This window comes from Lycorma delicatula, chromosome 4 (genome assembly GCF_047948215.1).
Source record: "Lycorma delicatula isolate Av1 chromosome 4, ASM4794821v1, whole genome shotgun sequence".
Lineage (NCBI taxonomy): Eukaryota > Metazoa > Arthropoda > Insecta > Hemiptera > Fulgoridae > Lycorma > Lycorma delicatula.
This window is the reverse complement of record NC_134458.1, coordinates 139,048,873-139,064,212: the sequence shown is the minus strand read 5'-3', so window position 1 is coordinate 139,064,212 and position 15,340 is coordinate 139,048,873. Positions and strand designations below refer to the sequence as shown.

The 15,340-nt window shown below is 28.4% G+C and overlaps 1 protein-coding gene across 6 annotated transcripts in view; it reads left to right on the top strand.

The window, feature by feature from the left end:
- Positions 1-15,340, top strand: part of LOC142323911 (beta-1,3-glucosyltransferase) — a 45,875-nt gene that overhangs the window by 16,181 nt on the left and 14,354 nt on the right. For all 6 annotated transcript variants that reach the window (XM_075364260.1, XM_075364261.1, XM_075364266.1 and 3 more), the window contains exons 3-8: positions 372-481; positions 4,064-4,140; positions 6,571-6,682; positions 7,360-7,496; positions 10,151-10,316; positions 14,283-14,418. In XM_075364260.1, coding sequence (XP_075220375.1) covers positions 372-481; positions 4,064-4,140; positions 6,571-6,682; positions 7,360-7,496; positions 10,151-10,316; positions 14,283-14,418 — 738 coding nt within the window. The remainder of the gene's footprint in view (positions 1-371; positions 482-4,063; positions 4,141-6,570; positions 6,683-7,359; positions 7,497-10,150; positions 10,317-14,282; positions 14,419-15,340) is intronic.

The following is a 15,340-nucleotide window of genomic DNA, read 5'->3' as shown; positions in this document are numbered from 1 at the left end:
ATGTTTTTCCTCCAAATAATAAACAACTACTCTGAAACTTGATTAAAAATTATTGAGGTGGAATATTTAATTTATCCTTCATATCTGTAATTTGGAAGAATTCAATTGAACCATAAATGATTCAGCTAGAACTCCATTGGAGGATTACTGCCAAATAGTACTCATACATCATCAATTCTTATCAGAAGCAAATAGGTGTTAGCCTAATTATAAATAATCATCCTTTAATTTATATTCAGTTTCTTAACCTACCGTGTTATTTTATATTATATTTATTTATTATTTTTTAAACTTATATAATGTGATAAATTATAGTTACTAAAATATACTGTTTTGTGTTTGAATTGAACAAGCTTTTTTATGTTTTACAGATGAAAATAATATTATATTTATTGTGTTAAGTCAGTCAGATAATTATCATGTGATGAAAGCTAAAGAACTTAAAGAGAATTTAAAAAAGCAGTATACCTCATTAAAAAAGGTATTTATCTATCTCTTTTCTTTGATTCTTTATGGCATTGGCTGGTATGACCATGTCAACTGTATGCAGTTATTTAACCATTTTATTTCCTTGTACCATTTTATTTTATGATATCAGTCTATTTTTACAGAGTTAGATTTAAAAGAGTTAATGATATTTAATTGTTTATTTATGATTTTTTGTTATCAGAGTGTTGTGTTTTTACAAAAAGAAATTGTTGTTACTGGTCTAAGGTAAGATAGAAACAGTCTTTTTCTAATGCTTGAAAGTTTCAAAAATACTAGACTAGAAATTGAAAGGTGTATAAAATTGCTAAGTTGGTTGAACCCAGAACTTTCTGAGTAAAATGGAAAATGTTCGTATGCTAATAAATGGGTTGCTGTGATCACTGGAACAAAATAACACGGTGTTATTTTAGTATAAGCTGCTGGAATTTTTTAGTGTCTAGGCCTTAAGTGAAATGTCACTTAAAATTTTAAAAGAAAAAAAAATTGGTTCATTGCAGTTCTTTTTGTAAAAGAAAAGAAGTGATTATGAACTGAAGAAGGTGTAATATTTCTTTTAGTTGTTTCAGATGTTTAATTTATGTTTGTAAAAGTTGTATAATATTGTGAGGGGAAGGTCATGATGCTATTCTTTGATTCTGAACAAGAATGCGAACTACTTCCTTAATCAGAGGCAGTTCCTCTGGGTTGATTTTCCTCTTCCTCTCTCTTCCCCTTCCTTATTCTTATTCCTTATTTTTTGGGTAAGTACAGTGAGAATTGGGACAGTCATTACTGGTCCATCTATTGTATTAACCTGGGTCTCTTAATAGCTTGCAGATCAACCATTTCTTTATTGGGACTCAGGAGAATTAGTTACATTTTACAGCTATGAAACTGTCTGAACTCTTTCCTACCTAAGGGTTCATAAATAACTAAACTAGCAGATGAGATGCCTACTGACTAAAGCCAGATCTCATACTAATCTAATCTCTGTTATTCTTTATTTATTATTAAATTTGTAAGTTGTTGTGATACTGATATTGTTGCATTTTGCCATTTTTTATTAATAGCAATATTAAAGATATAAAGATAAAACTGAGAGTGGCTCAGAATTTGACTAAAATTAAAAATTTTTTGTAGTATTATTATTAGTCATGAGGCTTATTTTTCTTTCCTCAAAACTAGCCCTGTTTGCTTAGTTTTATTTATGGAGTACAAAAACCTTCCTACCCAGGTTAAGATTGCCAATACCTCCAAAAAGATAGGCTCCAAAGATGTGGAAAAGTTCTTAGTATATTGCCTTACATTCTAGAGGATGTGTTTTCTAGACGATGTGTTTCCCCTACAAAATTGAAGCAATGTGTATAAAGTATTGTTTCACGACAAAAAGGGATATATTAATTTTTTGCACTGCACTGTCTTTTTTATTCATCTTATGCATGACGATGTAAGACATTTGAAGTATAAGAGGTACCAGACAGATTTCTCTTTCCAAGATGTTCATTATATAGCCAATTCCTTGGTGAACAGAGTGAGGGTACCAATTGTAGAGTTGGCTATCACCTGCATTTTGGTGGGTTTGACATGCTGATTTTGATGTGCAGCAGCATATTTTGCTCAATGAAGCATACAATTAGGAATCACATCACTCTTTACTATCCTTAGTAACCCAAAATGTATTTTGCACTTTATTCTTGATAATGACAGTTGTTTTGAGGAGCAACTTTCATTCATGTCTGACTGCCTAAGACCACTATGATTACAGCTTTATTTGTATACTGTGTATGCTATACATACATATGTGTATACTACAAGTTTAATAGTTGGAATGTTTTCAGTTTGTGGATTACACTTAATTAAACATTTTTTTTGTAGTCTCCAAGAATTAATTGTATTATTGTTATATAAAGAAATTTTTATTTGTGTAGTTTGAAGTAGAATTCAGTTTTTTATTTCATATAGATACATCTGGAATATAGTATATCTTAGATACTGTTTAATTGTTGTCTCTAATTGTTATATTGATAATTAATTATAAAATTTTAAACTTTCAGTATTAATGAAATTGGTGAATGGATGTTATAATTTATCTCACAGTTTTTTACTGGTAGTTATTATATTCTATTTATAGATTGGCTGATTCCTGTTAGTTCACTTTTTTGTTTATAATTTATAAAGATTATTGTTTTTTTTGTTCAAAATTAGTTTGTCATCCTAAACAAAATATATTTAAGATTGTATACTTTATTCTGTATTCAGTCTTGGTTTAATCTTTAAAATTACTAATAACCTCTTAAGTAATTTTGAAAACTTCCACACTATGATATGATTGAGTTTATTTCTTATACATTGAGTTTATTTCTTATTTATTGAAAAATTAATCTTAAAAATTATCTTCTGTAAGTATGTGTCGAGATTTTGAATGAATTTACTAATTATGTCTAAAGAAGTTATCAAAATTAGTATGGCTCTCTCAGTAAGAAGTTATCATTATGAGATCTGTTTTTTCTAGAATTGATTGCTGTAGTTGTTAGCTATAGTAAATCCCAAAAGCATGCAGTGAAAGTCTACTTGACATTGTTTAACTTCACTGATACACGGAAATCTGTTTATTAAATGCAACTTAAGACCATGGGCATTTTACTTTACTTAACAGCCTGTAATCTGCTGAATACCATCCCCTGAGACATTTGAGGTATTGCAGAATCTTCAGGTATTAAGGGAATGCAGATAACTGTCTTAAGCATGATCCAGAAAAAATCTTTACCCCCCCCCCCCCAACCCCCCCTCCCTACTGAAAGTAGTTATTTTTCAACATGATGAAATTTGGTTAAATTTGTAGTGTGACTGATCAAGAAAGAATTTTTTGTGAAATAATTATGTTCTATGAAAGCTACTAGTTTTACCATACCATAGAATTTACAAATGAAAATTTCATCAGGAATGTATTGTAGTTAATTTAAACAGACTTAATTCAACTTGCTTACAAATTGCATATGATCCAGATATATTACTTGTTGCACTTCTACAGAATTTGTATTTTTCTGAATGATATTTGACCAATCAAAAATTGATCATTCATTATCTTTTTAATTCTGCATTCTTAACAAAATTCTATGCAGGTTATTAATTAATTTATCTATTCATTCACTTTGCAATTACCATCAGTCAGCTAATTATAGTTGCTGAATATCTGTTGCCAGATTGTAGCTGCTGTATTGAATGGTAGCACTACTTAAAGAAATTTTTTTCATGGTGAGAAAATAATTTTATAGCGTGTGAAAATTACCAAACCTTATTAGATTTAAATCCTGATTCATCCAGATGAAAAATTTTAGGTAACATATTTAATTACTGGTCAGTTAGTGTTTATTTGATAACAGATTGATTTGGTATTTATAGTAATGTTTCCTCTGTTAATTTAAAAAAGAAATATTTCATAGAACTAACTTATTTCCTTACAGATAACTTTATAAAGTTGTTTGTTGTAGGAAGTACTAATGTCATGTACTAATTTCTTGTTTCTTAAGTTTTTTTTTTAATTCTCAGATTATTTATTTTAAAGATTTTTTAATACATTCTTAATTTGTTACAGGATTTACCTGTTATTAGATTAATTCATGAGGAATTTCCTCATAATGGTGCTTGGACAGTTATTCCTCTATTGCCGTGGTAATTAGTATTTCATTTAATTAGTGGCATTTGTGATATTATAGTATTTATTTTAATGTCTTTTTTGTGACATTTTATTTATCTCCTTTATTCAGTGCTTTCCTTTGTTCCTTTTCATACAACTCTGATAATATATTAACAAACTTTAATAACTTTTTAATATAAAAATTATAACTGCTTATAATCAAAACACTTCAATTAGTATAATTTTTATCTCATCTGAATGAGATTAATTTCATTATTGTTTTAAGTAAAATAATGAAGCTTTGCAATGAGTGCTTTATAAACAGCTTTCAGATTGTAGCTAGCAAATGCTTGCTATGATGCATTCTTTGTCTATTTTCTTTGTGTCACTCAGAACAGAAATGTTCTTTTTCTAGATATTTAATATTTGGAATGATGGCATTTGTTCTAATTTCGGATCAGAACATTTTAATTTTATAGCTTCATTAATATCTTCTTAATGTGAATGTAAAAGATCACTGCCATTTGAAACATTTGCCTATGAAACTATGGGCTATTTATTTTGCTGTATGCACAAAATTCTATCTATCTTCCTTTTTCTGATGCTCTTTAGGTGGTCCCAGTTATTTAAAGGGATAATTTTTTAAATGTTTATTGCCATAACAATACACTATATTATGTTGCTTTTATTTTTGTCCTGAATGGAGACCATTATTTTTTTATAGTTGTGCTTTAGACAGATGTTAAAACATTATGTTTTTAAAATTGTTTATAGCAATTTGAAATAGCATTTTATATTCTGTTAACATTATTATGTTTGCAGAATTGATTATTCTTATTTCTAAGAATATTCTGCTCTTTAGGCAGATCAAAAAATGAAGATGAGATTTTATTAAAAGAGCAGTCATAAAATTTAAACAAGTTATTATTATACATTTGAAGCTGTGTAAGATGATAGTTCTATTAGGTTAGATTTCCTTTGAATGGCTCAGTATTGCTAGCAATTTTCCAAATCTTGTTTAAAAATTACCAAAATTAAGCAACAATCTCTTACTGGAGGATATTACAGGCTCTACATGATTTCAAAATTTTTCTAAATTAACATTGTATTTATGAGATTATATCTCGATGTATTTTTTTTTTTGTAGATTTAACAAGTAATAATAATAATAAAATGTAAATGATTCAGAAAACTGTGTGCTATATGTAGTCGTAAATAAATTATACTGACAGTAAGCTTATTGATCATTGCATTAAGTAGTGGTTGGTTTACTTTTTTTTTATTAAAATTGCTATCTGATTAAACATAGATAGATGATTCATGGCAGTGCTTAGCCTGAAACCAATTTAATTTTGTAGCATATTCTGTTTTGCTGATAAATGTATTTACTAGACTCCCTAGAAATAAATAAAATATTTCTTTTAGATTTTCTATACATATTAAAATGTGTTCATTTATATTTAGAATTTTTTCTTCCTTTTCTAATAATTTATATACCATGTTTGAATTGTTACTGTCATGATTCATAGGTTATTAAATATTTTGAAGAATATGTATATTAGTATGTCATATATAATAGTGTTATGTCAGCAAAATGTAAATCTTTTAAGTGAATTCATTTATGTTCACTTAAATGAACACTTACTGTTTATTAAGTTAAATGTTTATTTAAATTATCACCATTATTGCTCACTTATTTTATGCACTATAGAACAATTTATTTATTTAATAATATGGTACATTTTATTTACTTAATATTGTATTAATATTTAATTTAAAGAAAATTTTCTAATTAACTGTACTTAGATTAATGTGTAATAAAAGTTGGTAATAGACTTTTACTATTTATTTTATTTTGATGTATTTGTTTATTAAATTTATTATAGATACATTGTAATAGTATATTAATTGACTTAATTTTCATAGAATCTATGAAATTACTTTGTTACATGTCAAGGGCATATAATCCCGGTTGAGAAAAAAAATTACCCTCTCAATAGCAGTTTCTTTTCCATGCTTCTTAGTATATATAGAGGGTGTTGTTTGTTCCAGTAAGTAAAACAAGTAATCATTTAAATCCTATTTTGGTATTCAACATAGAAAGATGACTTAAGTGTTCTGGGTAGTCATTTTACTTTGATTTAGATATCATTTTTAGTTTCTTTATGTTTTATTTGATGAAAAGAGTAAAGCTAACTGTGTAAAATATTGTAGATTATTTTATTATTTCACAAAAATAAGACCCATTCATTTGTCTGAAAATTGAATATACAGTTTTTAAGAACTGCAGGGTTGTAACAGAAAAGATCGAGCGACTGTCTGGTAGTAGAAGTGTATCTCATTTTTTAATTCAACTGACTAATATGAACTTTTCATGGAATTAACAGTAAACATTATGTATGTATTAATTGTTTTATTGCATTATTTTCTTAATTATGGTGTTGTATTAATATGTTTGCTTTTAGGTTGATTGAATTACACGGATCTGAGCTTTCATGGGTATTGTTTTTACTAGAAAGTACTGAAGTAAATGTTAAAGAATTAGTCCAAGTGTTGGGAAAGTATGATCCAAAAAAGGTAATTAATTAAGAAACATTTATCATCTTTTGTTTGATTTGTGTATAAATATATATATATATTTCAACTGTGTAACCAAGTATTACGCATTTTGAGTAATTATAGATTATGTGATGAACATTTATATTTGTTTTTTCAGTAAAGGTTTTACATACTGAGTGTATAATTTTATCATGCAGAAAAAATCAAATCACCCTTATACAAAATAATTACATATTGTATGATAAACAAATTCTCTAACCGATTGCATGTTAGCACTGGACTGATTAGCAGCAGGGATTTAAAGAAAAATATATTTTACTAGGATTCCAGCTAAAATTGACCCTGTAAGATATCTAATTGAAAATTAAATCGACCACACATTTTTGGTTCAATTTACAGATAAGTTGTTCTGTATGATGAAACAGAACATACTAGTATGCTCTGTTTGATTATACTTACATTATGTGAGGTTCTCATGTATTTACAAGTCCATAAGGGTTTAGTTTTTCATTCTGTTAGTTCATAAAATTATTTTTCTGTGCTGCAAAAGTAATAGTTGAAGAAAATATGAAGATAATACATTGAAACTAGTTACAATTAGTTGAAAAGTTAATTATACCTAAGACAGACATTAGTTCAGATGTTGAAAAAAAATTACAATTATTAACATTGTGTGTTTAATTTGTTTAATACAGAAAATGTGGATGGGTCATGCTCTTCATGATAAAGAATCGACTATTATACACCATTTTGCTTTTTCTGAAAACCCTACTGAATTTAAATATCCATTGTTTTCTTCTGGCTTTGTAATGTCAATGAGCTTAATTAAAAGGTAAATTTAGCATTTATTTATTTTTAATTGTCTTTATGCTTTTATGGAAATGCAATTTTAATTTTCTTTCTGTCTATTAGATAACTCTGGGAGTTGTTTTATTTGTCTATTAGATAATTAGTCATAACAACTTAGTGTGTACGAACTTACTCTCAAAGTTCTAAACTTTTGAAATTATTTTTTTATCTATTCATCAACAATTTGGTGTTTATAGTAGACCAAAATTAATTTATATATCTGTTTCTTCAGTCTAGTTTTAAGTTTATTTTGTTTTCGTCCTTTATTGTTAGAGTGAGGCATGGGGATTGTACTTCCACAAAATTGGTACATAGTTGAGAGAGCTATAAATTAGAGTAGGTGAGCGAAAATATTTTCAAGTAGCCTACAGTGAAGGTGAAAGCAAAGTTGAGTAAAAACGCACCCATGAAAATGTCTATGTGAGGCAATTGCATCAATAGCATCTTGACAGGCCTAACTGATGACTGATATATAATCAGATACGTAATGGAGGTCATCTTTTAGACCTTCTATATTGAAGGGGGCTTTAGGAATGGAGAGGATGGTGTGGCAACTGGAATCATCACAAGATGGTGTCTTCCTCTATGGGATTCAGGATGATCTGTTCAGAACATTTTAAAGCAAAAAATTACAATTTGATATATATGAGGCATTTTAGTCCTTTTCCACAGTTGGCAGAGCTGCTCTGCACTTTCTGCATTCTCAATTTTTTCCAGGTAATGTGTCATTAGTTCTGCAAGGCACTCGCTTACTTACAAGTCCATAAGGGTCTAATTTTTCATTCTGTTATTTCGTAAAAGTATTTTTCCTTGCTGCAAAAGTTATTTCTGATATACAGGTGAATAAACGTTGTGCATTATAGGGATTATATACCTAATCAGTTGATCAAAAAGTATGTAAAAGATTAAAAAATGTTTTCTGAATCAAAAAGTCCTGTTATTCTAAATTTTAGTTATTCATTATATCATATTTTAAAATAGTTTGACTCAAATTGTACACACATTTCAATTTTATAGTTACATGAGCCTCTTAGAGTGTTTCCTTTGCAGAAGTACTGCATTTGGATCTTCTAATTAATTGAGAAATTTTCTTTTTTTATGGTCTTATACAGTTTTTTATTTTTATTGAGATATAAACCAACCTTATAAAAGTTATCTATGCTAAGTTTGCTATGCATTGTTCAAGGTTAATAGTTTTTTTTGGTGTGTATTTAGATCATAAAGGGAAAGAAGAATGGTAAGTTTTATCATTACTAGGAAAAAAGCGGGCCTACGGCCCGCTGCAAAAATATGTTATACCTTTTATATTTCATTACATTTGATCTTGTTAAATTTTTTTGCCAATTGTAACTAAATAACATTCATGAATTTAGTCTACTAACAACAACAAAAACTTTTTCAACAAAAAGCTTCAAAATCTTGAACATTTTTAGCTGTTTCTTGAGTTGTGATTTTTTAATACAGTTCTAACCTCAATGTTGGCCTTTTGTATTCCCAAAATACAAATGTAATTTTAGATAAATTGTATGTAGAAGTATAAATTGTTCGAATGAATGAATGAATCGTCCAAGAAGTATAAATTGTTCTTGCACTGTGTGCAGCCGCCTAGCGCACTACCATTGGTCTGCTTTGCATCAATAGCAGCTAAAATAAAAATGTGAGCACGCACAACAAACAAACCCATATACCATCCTTTTTTATGGGAAAGAGGTCTTTTTGAAATTATTACCAATTTATGTGGTAAAAAATTTTCAAGTATTGGTACGTTAATGTGCTATAATAAAAATAAAAGCATTGGATTTTTTTAATAAAAGTAATTTTTTTTTTAATTTTTGATTCTTTTAATTTATTCAGGATTGTATGGGGAAATTGGAAATAATGAACTATCGAAAATGCTATTTAACTTTATGTTGCAGCTGTATATTGAAAAATTCATCCTGACTGATCTGTTTAATGCTAAAGGTTGTGAACACTCATAAAGCCAAAAAAAATTAACAACTTTTCTTCTCCAAATTTTAATTTATAGAGATAGAAATTAGTGTTTCTATCTCTCTATGTAGAAATTTGTTGTTGCCATTCGTCATACTGAAGCTTTGTAATTTTAAATGGTTTGTATATTTCAAAATATGTACTTAAAGATGCATTTTAGGTTCTGTTTCTTAAAATTTCATTAAAAATTTGTCTTAATCTAACACCATACTGTATACTATTATTACCTCAATATTGAAACAAAATTTATATTCTTTACCTGATTAAGAAGTGATCACTACAAAACTGCTTGTAAGGAGTGTAATCTAATCAGAGAAAGCGAGTACAATTTTAAAAATATTAGTTATATTACTTTGCTGCTCGGATTCTATAAACTATTTATAAATTTAAAATATTATTTTATCATGCATAAGCCATCAGGCACCTATGGTGAATTAGTCATAAAAATAATTGATCAGAGATGGTCTTTCTGTTGGCTAATTTTCCTATTCTCTATGTTCCCTCTTTCCTTATCATTTATCTCCTCTTCCTTGGATAGGTGCTGGGTATTTTCAATCATATTTAAAAATATATAAAGAATGATAATATTTCAATTATGTTTTTAGATTAGATTTAGAATTTTATTGTTAATGTGTATCTTTTTTACAGATTGATGAAAAAGAATGAAGGTAAAGGTAAGAACTCTGATTTCTCAATAGATGCTTCTCATGAACTTGCTTTATCTGTTGGTGAACCATTATTAAACTTAGCAGATGTTTTCTGTTTGGAAAATCGTGAAGGTTGTGCAACATATCCGACAAAAATCTCCAGTTGTGTAAGCATCTTGATGCATGTAGCAAGATGAACTTTGTTTGTCTATACAATTTTTTAGTAAAGTATAATATTTTTATTTATATTTTTTCAAGAACCAGGTGATGTTTAGTAACCAGAGTTTGAAACCTGAAGGTTTTTGAATTTCAAAGTGAAAAGGTGGTTGTAAGAGTAATGTCAGAAAAAAGAATCTAATTGGCAATTCCTTACTATACTGTACAGATCTTAGTAGTTCTTCTCTGTTATACCACAATGCTATTATATCTTGTGGCCAGCTGTTGCTAAAATCATTTTATTTTTCATACTCATAATATCCCCCTCCCTATTTTTTGAATGTTGTGATACCTACTAAGTGGACATAACACATTAAACTTAAGGTCCAGGGTTTATTACCAGTGAGGTTAGCATTTTAACATCGTTGATCTTTTATTTATCGTCCTTCTATTGTTTGCATTAGCATTCGTAAAAACTGAACAGTACAAAACAGTTGAACAAAACCCTTCTCTCAGTAAAAACAAATTATCTGTTGGCAGAACAGCTTGTCACTTTCTGTATTCTTATAAATCATAAATTACTTATTTTCAGTGACATCACATTCTTGTCAACACCAATAATGTCAATATGTATTTTATAATCATTAGTGTTTTTATTGTCATCTGATGTATATATATATATATATATATATATATAATATATATATATACACACACACATCAGTTTTATGCATCAATGGAAATGGTCAAATTATATCAGTTGATATAATTTTATTTACTTAGTTTTTAAAATTATATATTATAACTAGAATATTATATTATTATTTTATTTATATATGTGTATATATATTATTACTTAGAATTATATAATATGTTTTTAGAATTTTAATTGTAGGCGTATAGAATACAATCGTAAAGAACATGTCCCAATTTATCTTGCAGAACCTATGAATTGTGGGAATATTTTGTGTTAGACAATAATAAAAGTATATAAAATGAAAATAAATGTCCATCATTTTTGTTTGTGATTTTATTTAGTTATACCAATTGCATGTATGTTATTGACATAATCAGGATCCAGTTTGGCATTTATTGTTTCACCCCAAGGCAAAAAATCAGCAAGTAACTACCCCTGTCTAACCCAAAACAAGATGCTCATGATTTTCTAGGCTGATACTGTTTGCTTGAACTTCACTTTCTAGGGAGATGTTGAGTGTCTCCATTCCGAACTTTGTTTTGATTCCAGTGTAATACGAGACACTCTTGTCATCACCAGTAACAATTTGGCTTAAAAACAGATTGCCTGCATTGCTGTATCTTGTGAGAATTCAAAACAATGGCTAAATGTTTGTTTTTGTGCAAATCAGTCACTAGTTTTGGTACCCAGAATGAGCACAACTCCCAATAATATAAGTGTACTAACACAGTTTCACAGAAAACCTTGAAATTAAAGGAAACTCATTATGTAGTATTGAAATCAAAACCATCTATTCTCATTAACTCTTCACCAGGTCATCAGTAATGACAAACAGTTACCCACTCTGTGCCACATAGTGTACATTTGTAAATCTCAACTCCTTTTAAAAGCCTTAATCCATTTTTTTCACCATTCCATCAGACATAATGTTATCCCTCTACACTTCACTTATCTGTCATTGAATTTCGTCTGATTTCTTACCTCTTCCATTTATGAAATAAATTTACAACATGTATTTCACAATTGGTGGCACTCTATAGTCATAGATATTTTAAACATGCACAGGGTGTAAACAAAGACTAACAATTAAGTAATGGCATAACTATCCAATAAACATAATTACTCAGTACACATGCGTGAAACATGCTGTAGTAGACATATATCAAAATGGTTCTTACTTAAAAAAAAAAAAAACAACTTCATATATTAATAAAGCTTAATTTTATAATTTTTTTTCCTTCTGTTAAAACATACCTAAAAAATTAATTTCCACTATCCATTTTAATACAAGTAAAAAAATAACTTTAATTAACCATAACCAGATAACTTTCAATAACCACTAAATTTCTTTAATTACAGAAATGATATACTGTATTTATGAAGTTTGTCTGCAGTTACCATTAGGAATAAAAATACTTGTGTGCATGCATGTATGCCAGCACAAAGAGCATCCAGTATTAAAATATACAAATTGATTCCTCCACTATCTTCATACAGCGTAATGAACATTATGACAATATATCCAGCAGTATTGTTTTGCAGTAATATTTCTTATTTTTGCAAATACTATTGAAGAAAAAGTAGGTTGGTCGGTTATAAACTAAAGTAACATTTTTTAATCTGCTAAAGAAAAAAATTTTAGAAGGTAAAACTGTAGATGGTTAATAAAGGTTAGAACAGATTGTACAAGCGTGGATAAAGAATATAAAAAATAGTTTGAGTGTAAGATTAGTACAGAATAAAAAGGAATGAAGAAGTCCATCAAACTTGTAATCTATTAATGACTTACAACTCATTCATAAAAATTAATTTTGAGACATTCTTGGACCACTGAACAAATTGTCAAATTATGTTTTCGCCTCACACAATGAACTCTCTTGTAAAACTATCTCTTGTATTATTTTGAGATTCTCCAGTTATAATTACATTGAAAATGTATGACTCCAAATACTTGGCAATAATTTAAACCAGAAACATCCATTTCCTATATATTATTTCCCAAGGATTTCTGTTCCAGTAAACAGTCTTTTGATAAATGTGTGAAATTCAGCTAACTTCATCTCCACAAGTAATGTTTTAGAAAATGTACTTTGGGAATTACTTTTTCAATTTCTGCTCTGTAAGAAAACTTAGTTTTTAAAAATCTTTTCATTTTCTAATTGAATACTGTGATTTATATTCTTTATTCAACATGTACATTCTTTAGTGCTGATAGTTACGTATATTTTTAATTCTTTATTTAATCAATTCTTTTAATTCTTCTTTACTTCTTTCTTTCATTAATTCTTTATTTTAGATATAAACCACCTAGTACAGAATATTGAGATAAGACATATCTTACCTTAATTTTACCATGAAACTACTTTTGTGGGATCCCTCATCCTGTTTCATGATTGAAATGTTTCATTTACATATTAAAAATGCTAAAATAATGAAAATTGCATATTAACTTCTTATATGAATGCTACTACTTTTAATTTTTAATATGCAATTTAATTAAATAGTTCATTCATGACAGAGGTTGCAGGATCTTGCAAAAGTACTTTAATGATAAAATTAAGGTAAGATATGTCATCTCAATATTCTGTAGTAACCCACCGGGTTGGACTACTGGTTAACGCGTCTTCCCAAATCAGCTGATTTGGAAGTCGAGAGTTACAGCATTCAAGTCCTAGTAAAGCCAGATATTTTTACACGGATTTGAATACTAGATCGTGGATACCGGTGTTCTTTGATGGTTGGGTTTCAATTAACCACACATCTCAGGAATGGTCGAACTGAGAATGTACAAGACTAACACTTCATTTACACTCATACATATCATCCTCTGAAGAATTATCTAAACGGTAGTTACCGTAGGCTAAACAGGAAAAAGAAAGAAGAAATATTCTTTAGTAGGTGGCTTATTAATAGAACTTAAATATAATTTTACAGTACAGAGGAATAATATGAATCTTTTAAAATAATATTTTTTAAAAGAAGTATATACACATATTGTAATTATAGAATTCATTACCAACTGAAGATAGATGCAGTAGGCTGTGAAAATCGATTCTTGGAAATTAATGTGATAAGCTTAACTTATTCAATTACTATATATATATATATATATATATATATAAAACACACACATGCACAAGTCTGTGTAAAAGTACCTAACATAGATAAAAATAAAAGTGGTCAGTGATGATAAAATTAAGCTTTAATAAAATAAAAATATTTAAGTATTATTGTTTTATTATTTCATTGTTTTAATAATTTCTTTTTAAATTTTTCTCAGGGTAAACCAGTTCCCAATGAAGAAATCTATTTTGCTGTTAAGACATGTCTTAAATTTCACAAGGATAGAATTCCTGTTATTAAAAAGACATGGGGAAAGCAGGCAAAACATATTGAGTTCTTTAGCCACTTGAAGGGTACTGTTTTATAATGTAATTTAAAAATGGCAAGTGTTTTGTAGTAGTGTGATGAATTTCTAGTAATTAATATTAGTAAATGTTATCAAATTTAAATTAAATTTCATAAGTAATTAGTTTTTCCTGACCATAACATTTTATGCTATTATTATCTTCCAGCTTTTCCTTTAACTCTATAAATACAATTTCTTCTAAGACATGGATTACATTTGGCATGTGTCTTTTTCTGTTTGAAATTAATCCAATGAAATTGAATTACATTAAGGGTAACTGTTTGTATCCAGTTCTACAAATGCCATGAAAATGCAACAGTACTCGGCGTTCATTAAAAAAGATTCGATTATTTTATTTGGTGATATTCACTTCAAACTTCTACTTTCAGTGAGTGCATAAGCTCTTCATGAATGGCATGCAGATGTTGTGCTGACCAAATACGTTTTCTCTGCGAATTGACATAGTCACACAAGTGAAACTTCATTTGTGAAGCAGGTATGCTAGGATTTGCAACAACAGTAGAACTAATAACAGTACTGTATCCTTTTAGTCTTACTGGGCTCCAGTAATTCACGAACAACCATTTTCCATATTGCCTTTGCTTAGCTTTCTTTGCAGCTCTTTGATATATCAAGTATGAGAATGCTCTCTTGAGATAGACGGTTTAATAACTTACCACGTGATTGGAGAAGTCTCACCTGAACATCCACATTAACCTCTGGCAGTTTAGACAAATGATGTTTTCAGTTTTGCTCAACAATAACATTAATGACAACATAGTTGAAAACAATAAAAAGAAAGTGGTTGATATGTGTGCTATCTTGTGACACCTGAAACAACCGACCGCTCTAATGAGTTTTTGTTTTAATCAGTATATACAGTAATGCACATTACTGCCAAGATGATTGTGTTATAAAGAGTCACCATT